The 17,823-nt window shown below is 43.1% G+C and overlaps 1 protein-coding gene across 1 annotated transcript in view; it reads left to right on the top strand.

Moving 5' to 3' along the window:
- Positions 1–17,336, top strand: part of LOC139109328 (serine-rich adhesin for platelets) — a 59,405-nt gene extending 42,069 nt beyond the window's left edge. Inside the window, exons 4-9 of the mRNA XM_070668302.1 lie at positions 475–692; positions 1,529–1,755; positions 2,197–2,523; positions 2,746–8,701; positions 8,862–9,156; positions 9,443–17,336. Coding sequence (XP_070524403.1) covers positions 475–692; positions 1,529–1,755; positions 2,197–2,523; positions 2,746–8,701; positions 8,862–9,156; positions 9,443–11,024 — 8,605 coding nt within the window. The 3' untranslated portion in view covers positions 11,025–17,336. The remainder of the gene's footprint in view (positions 1–474; positions 693–1,528; positions 1,756–2,196; positions 2,524–2,745; positions 8,702–8,861; positions 9,157–9,442) is intronic.
- The last annotated feature ends 487 nt before the right edge of the window (positions 17,337–17,823 follow it).

Here is a 17,823-nt window from a genome sequence, read left to right as displayed (position 1 = left end):
AACGGAGGTCTTATCAAGGAGTCTTCGGCATTGTTTGCCCGGCGGATGAATCAAATCTCGCGGATGAGTCTCGCGCGAATTAAGCAATCGATTCTCCATAGAACTTTTATCCCGGCGTTCTCACGACTTCGTCGTTGCTAATGTCGCGATTATCGCTCGTCAATAAGATCTAAATTGATCCTCTTATCGCTCTAATTACTTTTATTACCGCGGAATCTAATTATACATATAACAAACGCGCTCGGGCTGGAAATAAGACGGATCGAAATGGAAATCCGTTCCCTTAGAAGTGAAACTCGGCTCGTACGAGAATTCGGGGGATGTGTCCTCTCTTCTCGACGTTCGGGTGTCGCGCTACTGGCACAGATCGCGACCCGCGGGGTGAACGCGACCGCGAAAACAAATCCGTGGCATTTCATTCTTTCTCTCGCTGACACTATCGTTTTTTTTTTTTTTTTCTCTTTTTTTTTGCAGACACACGTTGACATTGGTATTGCGCGGGGAGTGGCCGAAGTTGGCACCCGTCGCCAAAACGCACCTCTGCGTAACGCTGCAGAGGTGTGCGTCTCAGCTGGTGCAACATCCCGCTGCACCCAGGTGCACCGCTCTGCTGGCTCTGGTGAACAATCCATGGACGCACCCCGTCCTCGACAGCATACTTAACGGCCAACCGGATTCCGAACATGAGGAGGGTGAGAAAAGACGAACTGCCATTTGTTATTTCGATATATGGCACGGTCCAGTTTTACAGCTGAATAGAAACGATAACGTGCCGGTGATCTTATAATATCCTGTGCTCGATCTCAATGGAAAAGTAGGTTGTTTGAATAAATATATTTGTTCGCGTTTGCTCAACCCAACGATTCAAATCTTGAAGAATTTATAAAGAATCGCAGCTAGTTTATAAGCGAAGGAAAAAAAAAGGAAGTAAAAAAGTGATATTATGAAACTTACAATTCTTTTACTCGTAATAATTGAGGCTTTGTATGTCAAAGCAAACGTTTGAAAATCTAATTTTGCGTATTGCATTTAATGTAATTATATATAGAGATTTCGTTCGCGATAAATATGCAACGAAAGCAGGTTTTCGTGCATTGAACGTTAATCGGAACTGCTAATCGATTTTGCGATCGTTAATAAAATTGTTTGTCCAATTGGGTTCCTTTGATTTTTTAATTATATTCGACTATCTTTAAATCCTCCACCGTGTATTGCGAGTTCGCAGAGAAAACTAATATCGTTTATATAATTGTCCATGTATACCAATATTATCGAGAAACTTTTGTTCTCCGTACGTATTCATGAAATTTATTTCAGCCCTTTTCGTGCTTTTATTTTAAATTTAACTGAACCGTGGCGTCTAAATAGAACTCTTTCTTCGACGATTAAGCTCGCCGAGCAGTAAATAAATTTATCAACGATCTCTGGCTTATCTCTCGCCACTCTGTGCAAAAGCACGCTGTTAATATATTGATAATCTAAATGACAATTATTTGGAGAATGCGCTTATATAATGTGGCATTTTCAGAATTCTGCTGTTCGGAGAAAGGCGAGCTGCTGACGATGAGACTGAAGATACTCTGCGAGGACCGCTGCGAGGACATAGCGGTGAACCTCGCCGCTGCATGCGTGCGATCCCTCAGACGAAGCGATCAGCTGCGATCGCTTTCGGAGTCTCATCACGTTCACTACATGATCGACGTGTACATCGTTCTCTTGTACAAATTGAAACGCACGCAAGATATTTTCGCTCAAGTGAGTATCGATTCAAAGTGATCAGATGGTCGCGAGAAGGCGCTTGTTGCTGGAACTCGGTTAAAAACACGTAAGATCTCTGGATTCCGGGTAAAATTTAATTCCCAAACCGATTCATCTCGCTTGGAGAAATTGGTGACTCACGCGGCACGCTCCAAGGGCGTCATCGGAAATGTCAAATTTCTGCGCTGTGAGTCACGTTGACCCATTTGCCTGATTTGCCAAGATCTCGCGGAAGCATGGGGGAGGGGGAGGGGGGTGTATATTTGTAAAATTTTAGAAACATTTTTCGAGCGAACTAGATTCGCGGAAGGGAAAAGTTGTAGTAAATGCAATTGCGGTGCAGAAGGTCGATTGGTTTCCTTGTGATTGATGAAATGTGTATTTTGCGTTCTGCGAGAATATTGCCGTGCTGGAATTCATAACTGCGCTTTGTTACAGTTAAAATTAATGGACCTCAACGACGGGCTTGAATTGGTCCAAAGGCTTAGCGGTGAGAAGCCAACGAAGTATGGAACAGCGCGCGTTTGGAGAAATTCGATAAAGGCCGCGGAATTGGTCGCGCAGTATCTCGTTACTGCCGGGATGGTTCGACCGGTATCGGAAACCGGTGCAAATATTTTGGAGCAGATTTTGAACTCTTGGGCGCTATTGCACGCAAAATTAAAGGACGTCGCACTGACTTTGCCCGGCATGATTAGAAAATTAATCGAACCCGCGGAAAGTGCTCAACATATTTATATCTTCTGTGCAGTACTTGCTAAACATGTAAGTAGAAATTTAATCTGAAATCGAATGTATTTGAAAAGTATTAATTTTTTTTTTTTTTTCAGAAATATTCGTAAAATTTTGTTTATGATAATAGCATTTCTAATAAAAAATTTTAATTAAATAGGAAAATTAAATTTTCTTTTTTAGCCGCAAAGTTAAATAATCTTTTTTAAAAAATTAATAGTATCTTTTTTAATTTCTTTATCTTTTTAATTGCAGTTCGGCGAGAGTATAAAACCTTTGGTGATTGAATTGTACATCAGAGCTCTAACAACAGATATGAACGAGCTGGAAAGTCAAAAAGCTAAGTCAGACAAGGATAAGGTGCGTGAAACCGCCAAGCGTTTGAGCACGCAATTCCTCAAACTGGCGGACGTAGTAGACAGCAATATTGGCATCGCTAGAGAATGCGTTTTGACGGCATTCTCCTTACATCCTACTAGAGCCTGTTATGACAGAATAAAAGAATTGGCGGTGGCGTGTGGGAAAGCGAAGGAAGATGGCGTTTCGCAAGAGGAGGAGCCAAGTATCAAGAAGGAACTCAAAGAAATTGGAGAAGATGATCATCTCCCTGCTATCAAAGTTGAAGTAAAGTCTGAGACTATACAAGATAACAGCGTTATAGAAACATCCTCGGCACCGTCGTTGAGTTCGACAGTTTCGGAGGCACAACCGGCGCATCAAAATTTGACTGCAGTAAAAGGTATAGATTTCCAAAACGGCCAGGTAACGAAAACGTTTGAACGGACCGATCAACTGCTGAAGAGTTTGCTGTCGACAAAGAATCCCGACATGACGTCGTCTGACGTGACACCACCGGCGGTGTCGACTAACGATGTAAGGTGTCCATTACATCCGAACCGTGAATCTTCATCGCCGCTGCTCGGCGAGCTATGTTTTAATTGCGGCGAATTCACCGGCAATAATCAACTGGCCGATAATAAATTACAATTAAACGAAGCCAGCACGACTCCGAGCAAGAATGTGGAAAGAACGTTAGACGCTTTAATTCTGATCAAGGGTGATGCGGTGACGGGCTCAGCGAATTATGACGAGAAGTCTGTACCTAGCCAAGTACTGGACGGTGAGAAATTGGGACTGTCGCCGCAACTGTGCGACGATTTAGCTGTAGTACTGAGTAGTCCGCGTTATCATATGCTCAGTTGGGTGCTCGACTGGAAGGAATTGAAGAATTTATGCGAGCGATATTTAGAAAACGCCGAGGAGATGCGTAATACGAACAAGGAACTTAAATATTTAAACATTGATTATTCTCAGTTTAAGGATTGGCCGTCGGAAGACGATACTAAAGATGTCTTCTTCGGTATTGAAAAAGGTTACGAGCAGTGGGTTGATTTGCCATCCGACAGTTCCGAGCAATTCGGCAGCTTCCAACCAGCAGCTGGTTATAAACGTTCGTCGATGCGGCGCAGTTTAGACGACACCACGACAGACTCCGACAGTGGTAGCGTATTGCGCGTACGACGCACCGCGCGAACACGGAAGATCCATCGACTGGAATCATCTGAGAGCGACTATGACAGCGCTGAACGTAAACCAAAGCATTTTAGAAATAGAATCAGCTCGGTGTCGGACAGCGATAGCAGCAATACGCAGGATAGCCAGACTGACAGTTTGGGCAGCGACGGCTGTCGGCTAGAAACTAAAAAGAAATCTAACAAATCGAATGGCAAAGAATCTAATAAGAAACGCTCGAAGGCGGCGAACCTCACCGACGTCTTCGAATCTGTCGAGTCTGTCTCGCATTTTCATATGTTAATGAACGAAGACGTGCGACATACGAATACGAACGAGGACGCTAGCGGGTCTGACGTTAGTAATAACGATATTATCACTCTCTTTTCAGCCGATATGGACGAAAATAAACGCGAGACGATCAAAGGATCAGCGTATACTGCTGCGGCACAATTAATCATTACTGAAAGGCGAAGCGATCCAGCGGTACTAAAATCTCTTAGAATGTTTAGGCCGCAAAGTTCGAAAAAACCGTCGAAGATCTCGCAAATTTTGCAAAAGAATATAATAAATAAAAGCAAGGATACTAACAACGGCAATCGAACGGACACCGAACAACAGGCGAATAATAATATCGCGAAATTTGCGCCTATGCTGAGTACATTAAATTTAAATCCAAAAATAGTGCTGACGCGCACGGATGTGGCGGATCGTAAGTTGACGAACCGTTCTAAAAAACAGCAGCAACGATTGAGCAGCGGTGATATCACCAGCGAATTAATGAACATACAGAAGACGATGCCATTTTCGCCCAACAAGAGTGTAATGACTTATCAAAAGAAGCAAAAGGAACGTACCTCAAACGGTAAAAACAACGCCGGCTGCAAAAACGACCTGAATTGCTCCGTGGTAGTTGACGGACGTCGTGATCACTGTTTCGGTTCTGTCAAGTCCAATTTGAGTAAAACTAAATTTGACATTCTTGACAAGGCTGTTAGAGATTCTGATATATTGGCTAAAAATGTACCGGGTTTAAATTCACTGGATATGATGGTACCGCCCCGGCAACGCTCCACGGTGAACGTCGTTCAGCTTTCTAGAAGCGGAGTGCCGCAGAGCCCAAATTCTGCCACGGGCACGCCAACGAGTATTAATGTCAGCGGTAATACGCCACCGCGACCAACGCGCACTCCAAGCGTAGCCAGCAATCAAAGTAGTAGTGGCGGTGGTAACAGCAGCATACAATTACCGGGAACGCCGTCTTCTACAGGCGGCCACGATAGCGGCGTCGGCATGAGTCCGGCCGGCCAAACGCCACCTTTGAGATCATCGTCAAATCTTGGAACACCTGACACCGTCGGCGAAGAAACTAATCAACCATTAGATGCATCACCGACGACTATCGGTCCGACAACGACGATGGCTCCCAACAACGTTTCTTCGATAGTCCATCAACTCGATATCGCTGCCACCGAGTCACCGAGTCCAGGAAGAACGATGGCACAAATACGCCGCGCGAGCAATCAGCAGAACAATCAATCACCGAAAAAATCGCCGTCTTCGCCGTGCTCCGCAGGCGTAGGCGCGACCACAACGATAACGACGGCAACGACCACGATGTCTTCAGCCGGACTGATCGCGACGTCTATTGCGTCTGAACCGTTAAAGCTCATTTACAAATCTGACGGTAGTTATCATCTCGCGTCTATCAATTCTAACCAAGTTGTATCAAATCAGAGAGGTATTTTAGGCCTGCAGAACTTGGAGGATAGTAATAGCGCGAATTTCGCACGACAGACGACGCAGCAACGTGGTACGGATCCAACGACAGGCGGTGCAACAGTCAACAGAACCGCCTACGATAGATTGACCGGCACCAGTTCCATCGTGAAAAGCACAGCGCAGCCCGGCCAGAACGCTGTTCTGCCCAAGTTTCAACAGGCCTTTCGCAAAACCTCCATTTACACTTTATCAGCCGACGCGACCGCAAATGCCAATACGGCGACAGATGCATCGCTTACGGGCGTTCAACAAGTTGTAGCGACGACATCCGCGCAGAAAACGACGAATCTGTCGAAGGCGGTGCAGACGTCCGTACCGAACAATCAACCGCAACAACAGCAGGCAAATACTGCAAGCGTTAATGTGCAATCGTCAATCATTCCTAATGTGCAACTGCCAGCCGGCAGACAGATAGTCGTGCCGAATTCCGGTAATAATAGTTCGGCGAATTCCTCCATCGTTTCGAATCAAGCTGCGAATCAAACAATCACGCAGCTCGTGCAGAACGCGAGCTCGTCGAACGCTGGCGTCATATACACGCACAAAATAATAGCTAACAATCCGAATCTCAACATTATTCCACCAGCGATTATATCGCACGCCAATTCCGTACCTGGTGGCAGAACGCCCGTAGTCAAGCTCAATATTATCCGTACGCCCGTCAGGCAACAGAATATAGGAACCATTCAGGCTGTTTTAACACCGAGATTGCAGCAGCAGCAGCAGCAGCAACAACAGCAGCAGCAACAACCTGTGAGAACAGACAGCCTGATCAGCTCTCCAATCGAAGTGAACAATCAAGTGAGCTCGACAACTCTGGAACAACTGCGGGAATTTGAGAGCGTGTTAGAACAGGTGAAAGAGAGGAGTATCCAGCCGCAGTCTCACCAGTCGATTTCCAATAGCGCAACCACAACGGCCGTGCAGACGCAAACCACAACACAGCAGACTCAGGCGAGCAAACCGCAGCAAATATCCGTTAGCACTCTGGCGCAACAATTAATGATGCCGACGCAGTCCAGCGCGAACAGTGAAGCATTTGCCAGCAACGGCAATACCGTGACATTCCAACAAGAATCTGTATACCCCGGGCAGAAAGTCTCTTTGGCATATGTAAATCCGAACAGCAGTACTAAAGTCGCTAATTCCACGACGCCGGTGGTTGTGGTCACCAGCTATTGTCAACCAGCGGCGTCGCCAGCGTTGAGCGTCACCTCTCAGAGCTCCTCGAGTCCATGCGTAACGCCGGCGCCAGCGCCCATTCCGCCGTCCGTCGGCAAAACACCGTCGACGCCGTCGTCCGCTGCAGCTGCGACTGCTACCGCGGCTGCAGCCAAAACTAACGTGAAAAAATCAACGCCGAAGACGGTCAAGAGCAGCGCCACGAATACATCTAAGGCGTCGCCGATACCGAAACCGCAGCAGAAGCCGCAGGAGGACGAACAGACCGCTCAGCGAATCTACGCCATTCTCGACGAATACGCAGAGCAGTTGAGAAACTCGCCGGATCTCAACAACAAGCCAGCACCACGCAGAAGATCTAACCCGCCGACGAATCCGAATCAGTCGTCGAAAAGAAAGAAATCAAGCTCCAGCAAAACCAAGCCGGTAGGGCAGCAGACGACCTCTGAATTGAGTCCTAGTACGGACGATCTCGGAAGGACAATGGGCAGCGAAGATTCATCTAGTGGTGTTGTACACGTGCAGGATAGTCCGGCCGGCTTCTCCGCGCCAGAGGAACCGTCGATAAGCGCAGAAACGACCGCCGAGGTGCGTAATCTAACGAGCGACTCGAACGACGGCGTTGAGTTAAACGTGAAGCGACGTAATCTCATTTTTACGGAGCCGGGATCGGGTCAGCCACGCGCGGTAATTGTCCAGGAATCACTGCAATCCGGCTCTGTGAGCGAAGCGCTCGCCTCGGTCACGAGCAAAATGAGTAGCGCGTCAGTGCTAATGCCTAGCATAGTTTTGCCGCTGATGAAAGGCACTCAGCAGCTCACCATAGTGTCTGGATCGAAATTGCTGGCGACTATGCCAACAACTGTACGCACTGCCAGCGGTACCGCAGTTCCCAACGCTTTAGTATTACAGTCCTTCCTTAATCAGAGCAAGCTGATTCCCTCGCAGTCGCAGGTCAAACAGATGAAGATGCAGCCCACCTTGCAAACATTATCGAACAACCAGACGCTTACCACCGCGCAAAATGTCCAGAGCACCCCCGTGGTGATATCGCAGACCGGAAGCACATCGTTCGCCGGCGAGGTAGCAACTGTGACTGTATCTACATCGGACAAGCCTAACGTCATCGGTGAGCTGACGTTGAAAAATGACACTGTGACCGCCGGCAACACGATCGCGATCGAATCAACGGGGACAAACGCCATCGTGGTGAATAAAAGTAATCCCACCCTCAGCCTGATTGGAACTCGGAATATTAATGAGATATCGGATAATCAGCAAATATGCGGTGTGATCACGAGCAATCCGGCACTGCAAGGCACGAGATTCTTCAACTCGGGCATACATCATAAACTGTCATCGGCGCCTACCACCCTGAAGACGGAAAATGTTGTCTGCATCGCGCCGGCCGCAGTCTCCCATTCGCCGGAAAAGAAATCACCTCAAGACGGGCAGATACACACCGAGAAGCCGGTATCTTTACAATCTGGTGCCACCATCGCGCTGACTTTTACCCAGCAGACCGACGTAGATGCCATGCTGAACGACACGAATCAACAGCAGCAGAAAGACACGAAAGAAGCCTCCACCGAGATAACGTCTGGTACGAAAATTATCTCGCCAAAAACGGTAAAAAGAAAATTCGACAACGCAATCGGCATTCAGGAAAACATATCGCCGAGAACTTTGATCTCCACGAGCATTGCCTCATCATTGCAAAATAATACGAAAATTGGTGAGAATTTAGCAAATAATATTATTCTGTATATCTATTTTTTCTAATTAAAAAAAGAATTTTTTTTTTTTTAGCTATTATGATTTTTTTACAACATATTAATTGCCGTTTGTTGTGTATACGTATCGATAATTAATATTACATATTATTCTTTTTATAGAATCTATGTCTCCTATTACTTCCACGAACAAGCAATCAAGCGTTATCGATAGCACGACGCAGTTCTTGGTGACCGGTGGGCCAAGCAGTTCAGATAGCCAGGAGTCATCTGTACAGCAATCTACCGAGACAATCGATGGATCTTGCAAAGTTGGAAACGGACTGCTATACGACACTAACGCACGTTTGCAAGAGGCCTGGGAATCGGAAGGAAAAATTTCACCGGATACGCCATGGAGATACGTTCCTACATCGATAAGTACGCTAAGCAACGAGCCGTTGAAAGCATATTCCAGGTAACGATTCAGATCAAACTTGTTACCAATTTTTAATTTTATCAATTCTTTTTCTTTCTTATTTTATAAATTTATTTTTTATTTAATTTTTTTTTTATTAGTTTTATTTATTAATTTTTTTTTTTTTAATTTTAATATTTAAAAACATAATTTAATATTTATATACCTTTAATTTCTTTAAAAATTATTTTTATAATAATATTATATTAATCTCATATAAACCATATAAACTTTTCGAAATATTTAAATTTTTAAGCGAAAAAATTCGATTGACCAATAATTCCAGGGATACCGACAACTCCGAGAGCGTGCTGCAGATAATCAATAAAGGCCAAGGCATCGAAATGACTAGCGGACAAATCTATCAGTCGAATGCGAAAAAGTATTTTATGAATCATACTTTAGACACCTCGTACTCCAACAAGAGCAATTTGATGAAATCGCAGCTAATTCCTAGATTAGATCGCGAGTTGATACACCAAAGACTAGAGAGAAAAGCCGCATATGAGCGTGAGCTTAAACTGCAGAAAAGCTTGTCAGAAGAATGTGAAGATCTGGGAGTCGACGAACCGAGCACCAGCGAGCTGTTTCCCGAGGCCGATCTATTATTCGAACCAAATCACTCACCGTCGTTCGATCATTCTTCGCAGGATGCATCTTGCAGTCAGTCTCTGAGTATGAAAACGTACAACAGCTCATACTTTCGGTCTTTAGATTCGTCCAGCGGTAGTAGAGACGCCAGTCCGACAAGCGATTTCAAGACGAACGAACGCAAGAAGAATGCAAATCAACGCGCTAGAGCTTTAAAGGATCCGTTGAAGAGAGAAAAACGAGAGAAAGAAGAATTGCAATTAGACATCCCGGCAAAACACATGCGACTAACTTTGGATAATTTAAGTCAAGATGAAGCGTCAAACAGCAACTCGGACATTTCCAGGCTATCACCGGCGAATCTTGGCTCTTTGGAGAACGATTCGAAAGATATGAGTCACCGCGTAAAATTGACCTCGAGAAGCGGCTCGAAAGAAGGAACACCTAGTAGTGTGTCCAGCATACCGTCTAACATGAAACTAGACATCGACTTAGATTCGGAATCGTTACCACCCAGCATCAATGTTAATAACGCTTCGGCAGCAAGTTCGGGTGACGAGAGCTTAACCTTACTGAGCAGCAATACTACGGATCATCATACTATACCGTCGCCATTATCACCTTTGGCTGCAGCTGGACCGCTATTGTCCACGCACAACAAGTACACGTATGCTAACAAGAAGCGCGTGCCATCGTCTAAGATGCGCATGGATTCGTACATGTCATGGGAGAGTCCAATGTCCGAGCGCACGAGATCAAGCAGTGACGATGAAGATTCCAGCATCAGCGAATCCATCGGTAGCCAGGTAGAAGACGTCACGTTAAGCAACGGCTTAGAGGACAGTGTACAAATGTTAAAATCCTTGTCCTCCGATCGGCATTGCACTTATTTGAAAAAGAAGGAAAAGCTACAGCAGATGAATACCCCGCGAGTGGTTCTGAATCGCGCCGAACACAAATCTGTGACAGCGACGACGGTTTCCAAACGTATTCCTAAGGCAGAGGCATTAGCAGCGACGGAGTCGATGGTGGTGTCAGGCGACAAGATATCGGAAGCTTCCGAGGACGAGGCAAGCAATATTGTACTAATGGAACCGGCGGATTGCCGTACGAGAAGATCGAGTTCGCGCTGCCACGTGAAGAAGAACTGCACATGCTGCAACGGCTCGCCGGAGCGAGGACCGAAGAAGAAGACGAACGCAACAACGGCGGTCAAATCGGCGGACCACAAGCTAAAGAAGCGGCTGCCGTCGAAGCAACCTGGCAAGAAAAGGTAGTCCTAGCGATCGAACGCTCGCGCGAGCATCGCAACATATTGTTATATCATTAGTGTATCGTCGTCGATGGTTTACGATGCGACGACGATGCGGGCGTTTCAGCGCGATCGAAATCGGCTACCGAGAGATTTAACGCTTACTAAAGAACACAGTTTTAACAGCGAACGATCTTCGTGGATCGAAGGATCCATAGGCGACGATGTTGTAAATATTAAAAAAGCGTTTAAACGCGAATTCCATAAATCTGTCACACATTTACAATATTTGAAATATACGACGATTGCATTAGCATGCAAACGGGCAGGCTCAACTGTGAGCGAAAGAAATATTCTCCATGAGTTTAAATTAACAGTGAATCTATTTCACGATGTGCGTACTTTATGCGTACACATTATAATATATATATATAAATATATGTAAATATATATATATATATTTATATATAAATATATATATATATATATATATATATATATATATATATATATATATATATTTATATATGTATGTATATGTATGTATGAATGATTGCATGAAAGGAGAGGAAAAGAAAAAAAGAGAGAGAGAGGACGAGTATAATAGACGTACGATTTACTACTAAATAGTTCTCGTCGATAACAAGTAGGTCATCCCTCTACCATTAGGTGTTAATTACGATATTAGACTAAGGTACAGATCATTTATGTATGGCAGACTTAGACTTTAATCGTTAAGAACCGTTTTAGCGATGCAATCTAGTCAAGTCGGTTTTTTTCTTTTTTTTTTTCTTTTTTTTCTTGTGGCGAGGAATAGATGACGAATGAATGAAACTAAGGTAAAAGGAGCAAACGAAAACCGTAACGATCGTTAATAGATCCCTCGCAGAGTAAAGAGAGAGAGCCTGAATTTATATAATTCAACCTACAGTATGTCTATCATGGTAAAGCTATTCCACGTTGTAACATGGTGTGGTCAGACTGAATAGACAAATAATAATAGAGTTCTCTTTCTGAATAAAAAAAAAAAATATATTAGTCTAGAAACAAGGGTATGCGGTCTCGTTTGCAGTCACATGGCCCTTGCCTTTCGTGTAATGCTTACCTGTATCTGTATAACTAACTTTATATATAGAGAAAGTTATCGCTGTAAATTCTCGGCGCTCTGCTCTTAAACAGCCTCGGGAAAAAAAATAAAGAAAGAAAATAACGAGGCCGTTTGGATACACCCGATTTAGATACGCGAGACATATGTGAAGCTGAGGGGGAGAAAAATACACGAAAGAAAAAGATTGTGGAGTGGCAATAACACGTTCTATGGATCATTCTAACAGCTGTCTGTTGTACGGCCCGACCATACCTTGTCATGGTGCATGTAAAAATCCACGATTGTACATTGCGTAGATAATTCATTAAAAAGGTATAATATTATATATATCGCTGCACTTTAGTACAAAAACGCTTCACTTTATTTCAAATGAGAATGATAGATTTATATCGTATCTCCGTGTGCTATCGTGAAAGGGGGGAAAGAAAAAAGAAAAAAAAAAAACGTATGAATGCTCGTAAATTTTACTATGGACTTACTCTAAACTTGTAAAAGCTTGTAAGAACTGGGGATTAAGGCTGGAGGATAAGAGGGAGGATGAGTTTCACCTAACATTTCGTTATGATAATTACGATTAATGAGAACCTTACAGCGCTGATATCCATTCCAAAATTTTTATCTCAGCGCGCGATATATATGTATAAATATGTAGAAAAACTTCGTCGAGAGTTTGTTCTTTCTCTCTTTTTCTGTTCTCTTTCGATGTTGCAAGAAAAGATATCGTAGCTTCAAGTAATTGAGGTGTAACTGTTCCTGTGAATAGTGTCTCATTACGTGATATGAACCAAAGTGAAAGCTCCGTCGAAACGGCATAAAAAAAAAAAAAAGAAAAAAAAAAAACGCGTAATGAATCGATGTGGAAAGCGATAAACAGCAATGCACGTGTAGAATATGTAAATTATAATTAAATTCTTCTTTTCGTTCCATATTATGTTCAGTTATTTGATTCTGTGTAATCGTTAATATTTTAGAAGAGAATTAAAGATATAATATTTGTCTTGGATGTAGCAATGTATGAAATTTCATACTATATATTATTATCACATATCTAATATATAGATATTATCTTAAATGATTATTTGATAAACGTTAAAAAGAAAATCGAAGAAGGAACTTTTTTTTTTTTAACTATACGTTTTCGAATATTGTCAATGATATTAAAACGGCGAGTATAGTTGTAATGTATATTTATATGTATAAATATATGTATTTAAAAAGTATATATCTATGCATATAATGTACATATATTATTTTGTAACAAAATAGCGTAAAAGTAGAAGTGTTACAGTAAACCGCAATTTTTCCAGTTAACTTTAATATTAACTTTAATATTTAATAAGGCAAGTAATTGATAGTTTTTATGTTGTTATTGCATTTCTTCTTCATTTACACATTCTACACGTACGCTGGCAAAATGCAATAGTTAATACCTTTCTCTCTGCGAGACGTACATGTGATATAATCGTTTCGTTGTAAATGTGTAGCTATATCGCGAAAGACGTTCCTTTCAGTTTCCGATATTCAGTTAAAAAGAAAGCAAAAACCAATAAGGTACCTACCTCGTGCGCTTCGTTTTTTTTTTTTTTTTCCTAGTTTATCTCGATCACCACGATTTCGCGACGTGGCATTTCAACGTAACAAATAATTGGCGTTTCTCATATAATAGAAGATTTTACGATATCGCGACGTGAAGAACGCACCTCGCGTTTTCAAGAACAAGTCGATTTTTCTTTGCTATATTTTATTTTTATTTTTTTTTTTTTTTTCTTACGTTACACTCGCGATGCAAGTTTTGCTTTAATAGAGCGCCAAAAAGATAATTTGGGTTTTAGTTACAAGAAGAAAAGAAAAAGAAAAAAGGGTCTATTCTGTAATAATAAAGATATGTATATTAAAATAAATTTTATGTTTGGAGTATATTTATGTTAACTCGCTAACTCTTCTTACTGCGGGAGCGAGAAAAGCGCAAGTATGTTAATATCTGTTCGATTTGCGATCTAATTGTAACGCGGCCTAGATCACACGCTTCTGAAGAGTACTCTTTCTCGACTTAATTTTATCACGAGGGGGAGGAAGAATCCCGTTACGAAGGAGATAACTTATACTCTTATTTGCGTTACGAAGATCTATTTTATTATTTTATTTGTTTCTTTATTTAAACCAGATTTTATGTAACCGGGGCGGACCACGTATGATTTATTTTTTTTCCGTCGAGAGGAAGCAAGAGCCTAGACGGCTTTATTTAACGAATCAAATAAATTGATTTATAGAAAACTCTTCCCCCTCAATTTTTTTTTTTCTGCATTTGTCTCTCTCGCGATTTTCTCGGTGCGAGAGAGGCGCATCCCAAAGAGAGAAATCGCATTTCCACACGAAGCCAGTTTGTATAAAGTGCGAATGGGTTCAATGTACTTATTCCCGCGTTAAGAGAACGAGCTCTCCTATCTTCCTGTACATTAGAGAACGGACGAGGGTGAAAAAGATGTGGGGAGAAAGAGAGAGAGAGAAATAAAAAGGGGGGGAAAAAAAAAAATTAATAAATGACGGACGGATGTCGTTTCTCCGCGTGTATAAAATTCCGAGCGAGTGTCTCGCACCAAATAGAGATATGCGTATTTTTTGAACGGGACGTCAAGTCAATGAGGGGAGAGATAGCTTCTAGCTCACGCGCGTTGGACGCGCGTACACCATTCGATTCGACGGTGATAGTCTGGCCTTTCGCCACCCAATTTAGTCGTACCAATCGCATTTATCATAGAGGGGTGTGTAGATTTCATCGTTAAGGCAAAGCCGAGGCGGACTCGAGGAAAAGGAACAGGAAAGAGAGAGAGAGATTCGAGTGGGAAACGCGTTCGAGACCCTCGTAATCGGGCCTGATCTCGGTGAGCTTTGATCCTCGACGTCGGGAAGGGTGCAATCTCCGAGATTTCACTCTCGAGAAGAGAAAGAAAAAAAAAAAGAAATCTAAAGAGATAGATCCGATCTCACCGAGACTTCAAGCATCGACGGATCAGGCAAAGGTTTCCCGAAGCTAGGCTTCTTCAGGTACTTAAAGGGACGAAAAGGGTGAAGGGAGCGCGAGAGGGAAAAAAAAAACGTAGTGGTAACATAGAACAACCCGCTTTACACTGGCCGTTAAGCGATAACTTAAGAGTTTTTGTATCGTATGTTTGTTAAGACTACCGTTTTTGTCACTCAACACCCTACCAGTATTCGAGAGAGAGAGAAAGGGAGGAGAAAGAAAAAAAAATGAAAAGAAAAGGACGAGCGAATGAAGGAGTGAAAGAGGATGCGGAGGCGAGAAAGGGATCGAGAAAGTGCGCGAGTGCCGTTGTATGTCACTTTAAGACGAGCGACGTGTAGTAAACGAAGGGCCGAGGGCGAAGGGAGGCTGCGAGAGGAACGAGCACGGCGCGCCGCAAAAAGAAGCGTTACATTCATTAAGCTACGCAATGTCGTCTAGCACAAATCAGCCGAGACAATTGGAGCGATTAGACTGTAAGGGCGAGCGTGAGAACGGTCATCAGGGCGAAGGGACGCGTCCCTATGTACATACGTAAAAGACGACGTAGAGGGAAAGGGGGAGGGAAAAAAAAAGGGGTGAACACTTATTAAAACGTCGCTGCACGCGCCGGATGTTCCTCGAAGGCGAGGCACACCGCGAAGGGACGCGGCCCTTCGCGATCTCGAGGGAGACGTCGCCCAAAGAGAACAGAAAGTCCCAGCTTCGCGACCAAAGAAATAAAAAAAAAAAAATTAAATTAATTGTCATGATCCGGTGAAATTGATATTATCTTGACTTTTCGTTCTCCTCGGGAGTCGAGCGGACTTCTGCGTGAAAGGACTCGCGCGCCTCGATTAATTAATGATAATTACGTTGCGTTGAAGGGATCAACGAGGACCCTTGCACTCTAGTTACTTGTAAGACCAGCGGAATGTTACTTTTGTCACGCGTAACGGCGCCGTACTTTCCTCGGACAAGCAGGTTTATATTTTTTTACACGGAGACGTCTCGGTCCTTTCATAGGAGGCCCGCTCGACCGGCATTCGCGTGTATTTTACGAGCAGAAAGCCAATGCACAAACTGCGAAGGGGATTTTCCGTGACGGCGAAGCAATCCGCCGTATTTCGCTCGCGAGAGAAAAGGATATTCTTGTAGATAGGGCTTCATTTCGCGAGAGGCAGCTCCGCAAGCCTCTCTTTTTTTTTTTTTTTTTCATATCACACCTGCGGATTTAAAGAACGGGTCCTTGCCTCGTATCGGGTGAAAGCGTCTGTCTTTTAGGTGACAAAGGGCCTCGGAATTATTCGAACGACACGCGGAAAAGGTGGCACGTTTTCCACCAGATCTCGAAATCTCAGGCTAAATTACGTGTTGCACGGCGAGAAAACGTAGTCACCGGTCCCTCAGACTTTTAACTACACCGGGAACCCAGGAAACCTAGAACGACTCGCATTCATTTCTTAAGTCGGTGCGTAAGAATAACGTTACCCAGTAGTAGTATTTTTCTAAAAAATTGGCAAGAGCTCGGTAATTTTTATATTGATTTTCAACGTAACGCACCCTGTATGTGCGTTATGATTTATAGAAAAATGTTTTTGCGTTTTGAAGAAACCGACGAAGGATCAATACGTTACGAGGCAATTAGGGTTTAAGCGTTTGTATCTTTCGTCCTTAATACTCTGCAGAAAAAAAAAAAAAATACTGTACAGACAGAAGTGACGAGACCCGATGCGAAAATGACGCTGAGGGCGGGGGCTGTTTTGCGAGGGAGGCATGGGTTTCAGAAAACGTATCGCGGTCCAGCTGACGAAAATTGTAAAATCGCACACAGAGCAGTAGTCGCCCCTTATCCCGTGGATTTTGTTTTTACGACGTTTGCGAGACGACGAAAGGGAGAGAAAAGTAGAATGGGAGGAAGAGATGAGAATACTCCTTGGATATGACTGTACAGCGTATTAACTTGTCCGGAGGTACATATATCGGGGAATCCTTTTTCAAAACTGAAGTATTAAGGATTGCATATTGTACATAAACAAGACATATTTTCTATATAAGGGACGTCGTTCGGTAAAAAGGCCGATGGCTCGAAAAATACTGCAATATTATGATAATTCTTTCAAGCGGTAGGATAGCCTTTAATCGTTTTATGTAATGTAATGATAGAAAAAAAAAAAGAAAAAAAAAAGAGAGTCTGGCAGAATAAAAGTGAAAGTTCTGTATTTAAATATCCTGTCGGTGTACGTTCATTCACACAAACACGCACACGCACACACACGCATCCCGAGATGACCAGCGGCGACCTGACGACTTAGCAGCATTTAATTGCATGTACTTGTACAATTACGTGAATCAGGAGCTTCGAATCGCGCTGCGTTACCAGAATTTAATTTCGAGTCGACTGACAAATTCAGGAGATGATTTATGTTGCTTACAGAGGTACTTTTGAACTTCTTGTAACGTGCCGATAATAAAAAAAAAAAAACTGAAGAAACCGGAGCTCGGTAACTTCTAGATAAAGCGAAGTAATTTGAACAAGTTCGATTACTCTTTTTAGCGATGTAACTGTTAGATTATTCTTTTACTTGTTGATGTAACCCAATGATCTCAATACGTAGAATTTAAACGGGGCTGAAATGTATTATATTAATTAAATTTACAAAGTAGAATCCGTTCATTGTGTAATCGCGCGTATGTTTATTAGCGCCATATACT

The sequence above is a fragment of the Cardiocondyla obscurior genome, linkage group LG17, assembly GCF_019399895.1.
Source record: "Cardiocondyla obscurior isolate alpha-2009 linkage group LG17, Cobs3.1, whole genome shotgun sequence".
Classification (NCBI taxonomy): domain Eukaryota; kingdom Metazoa; phylum Arthropoda; class Insecta; order Hymenoptera; family Formicidae; genus Cardiocondyla; species Cardiocondyla obscurior.
This window is presented reverse-complemented; position numbering and strand designations above follow the sequence as displayed.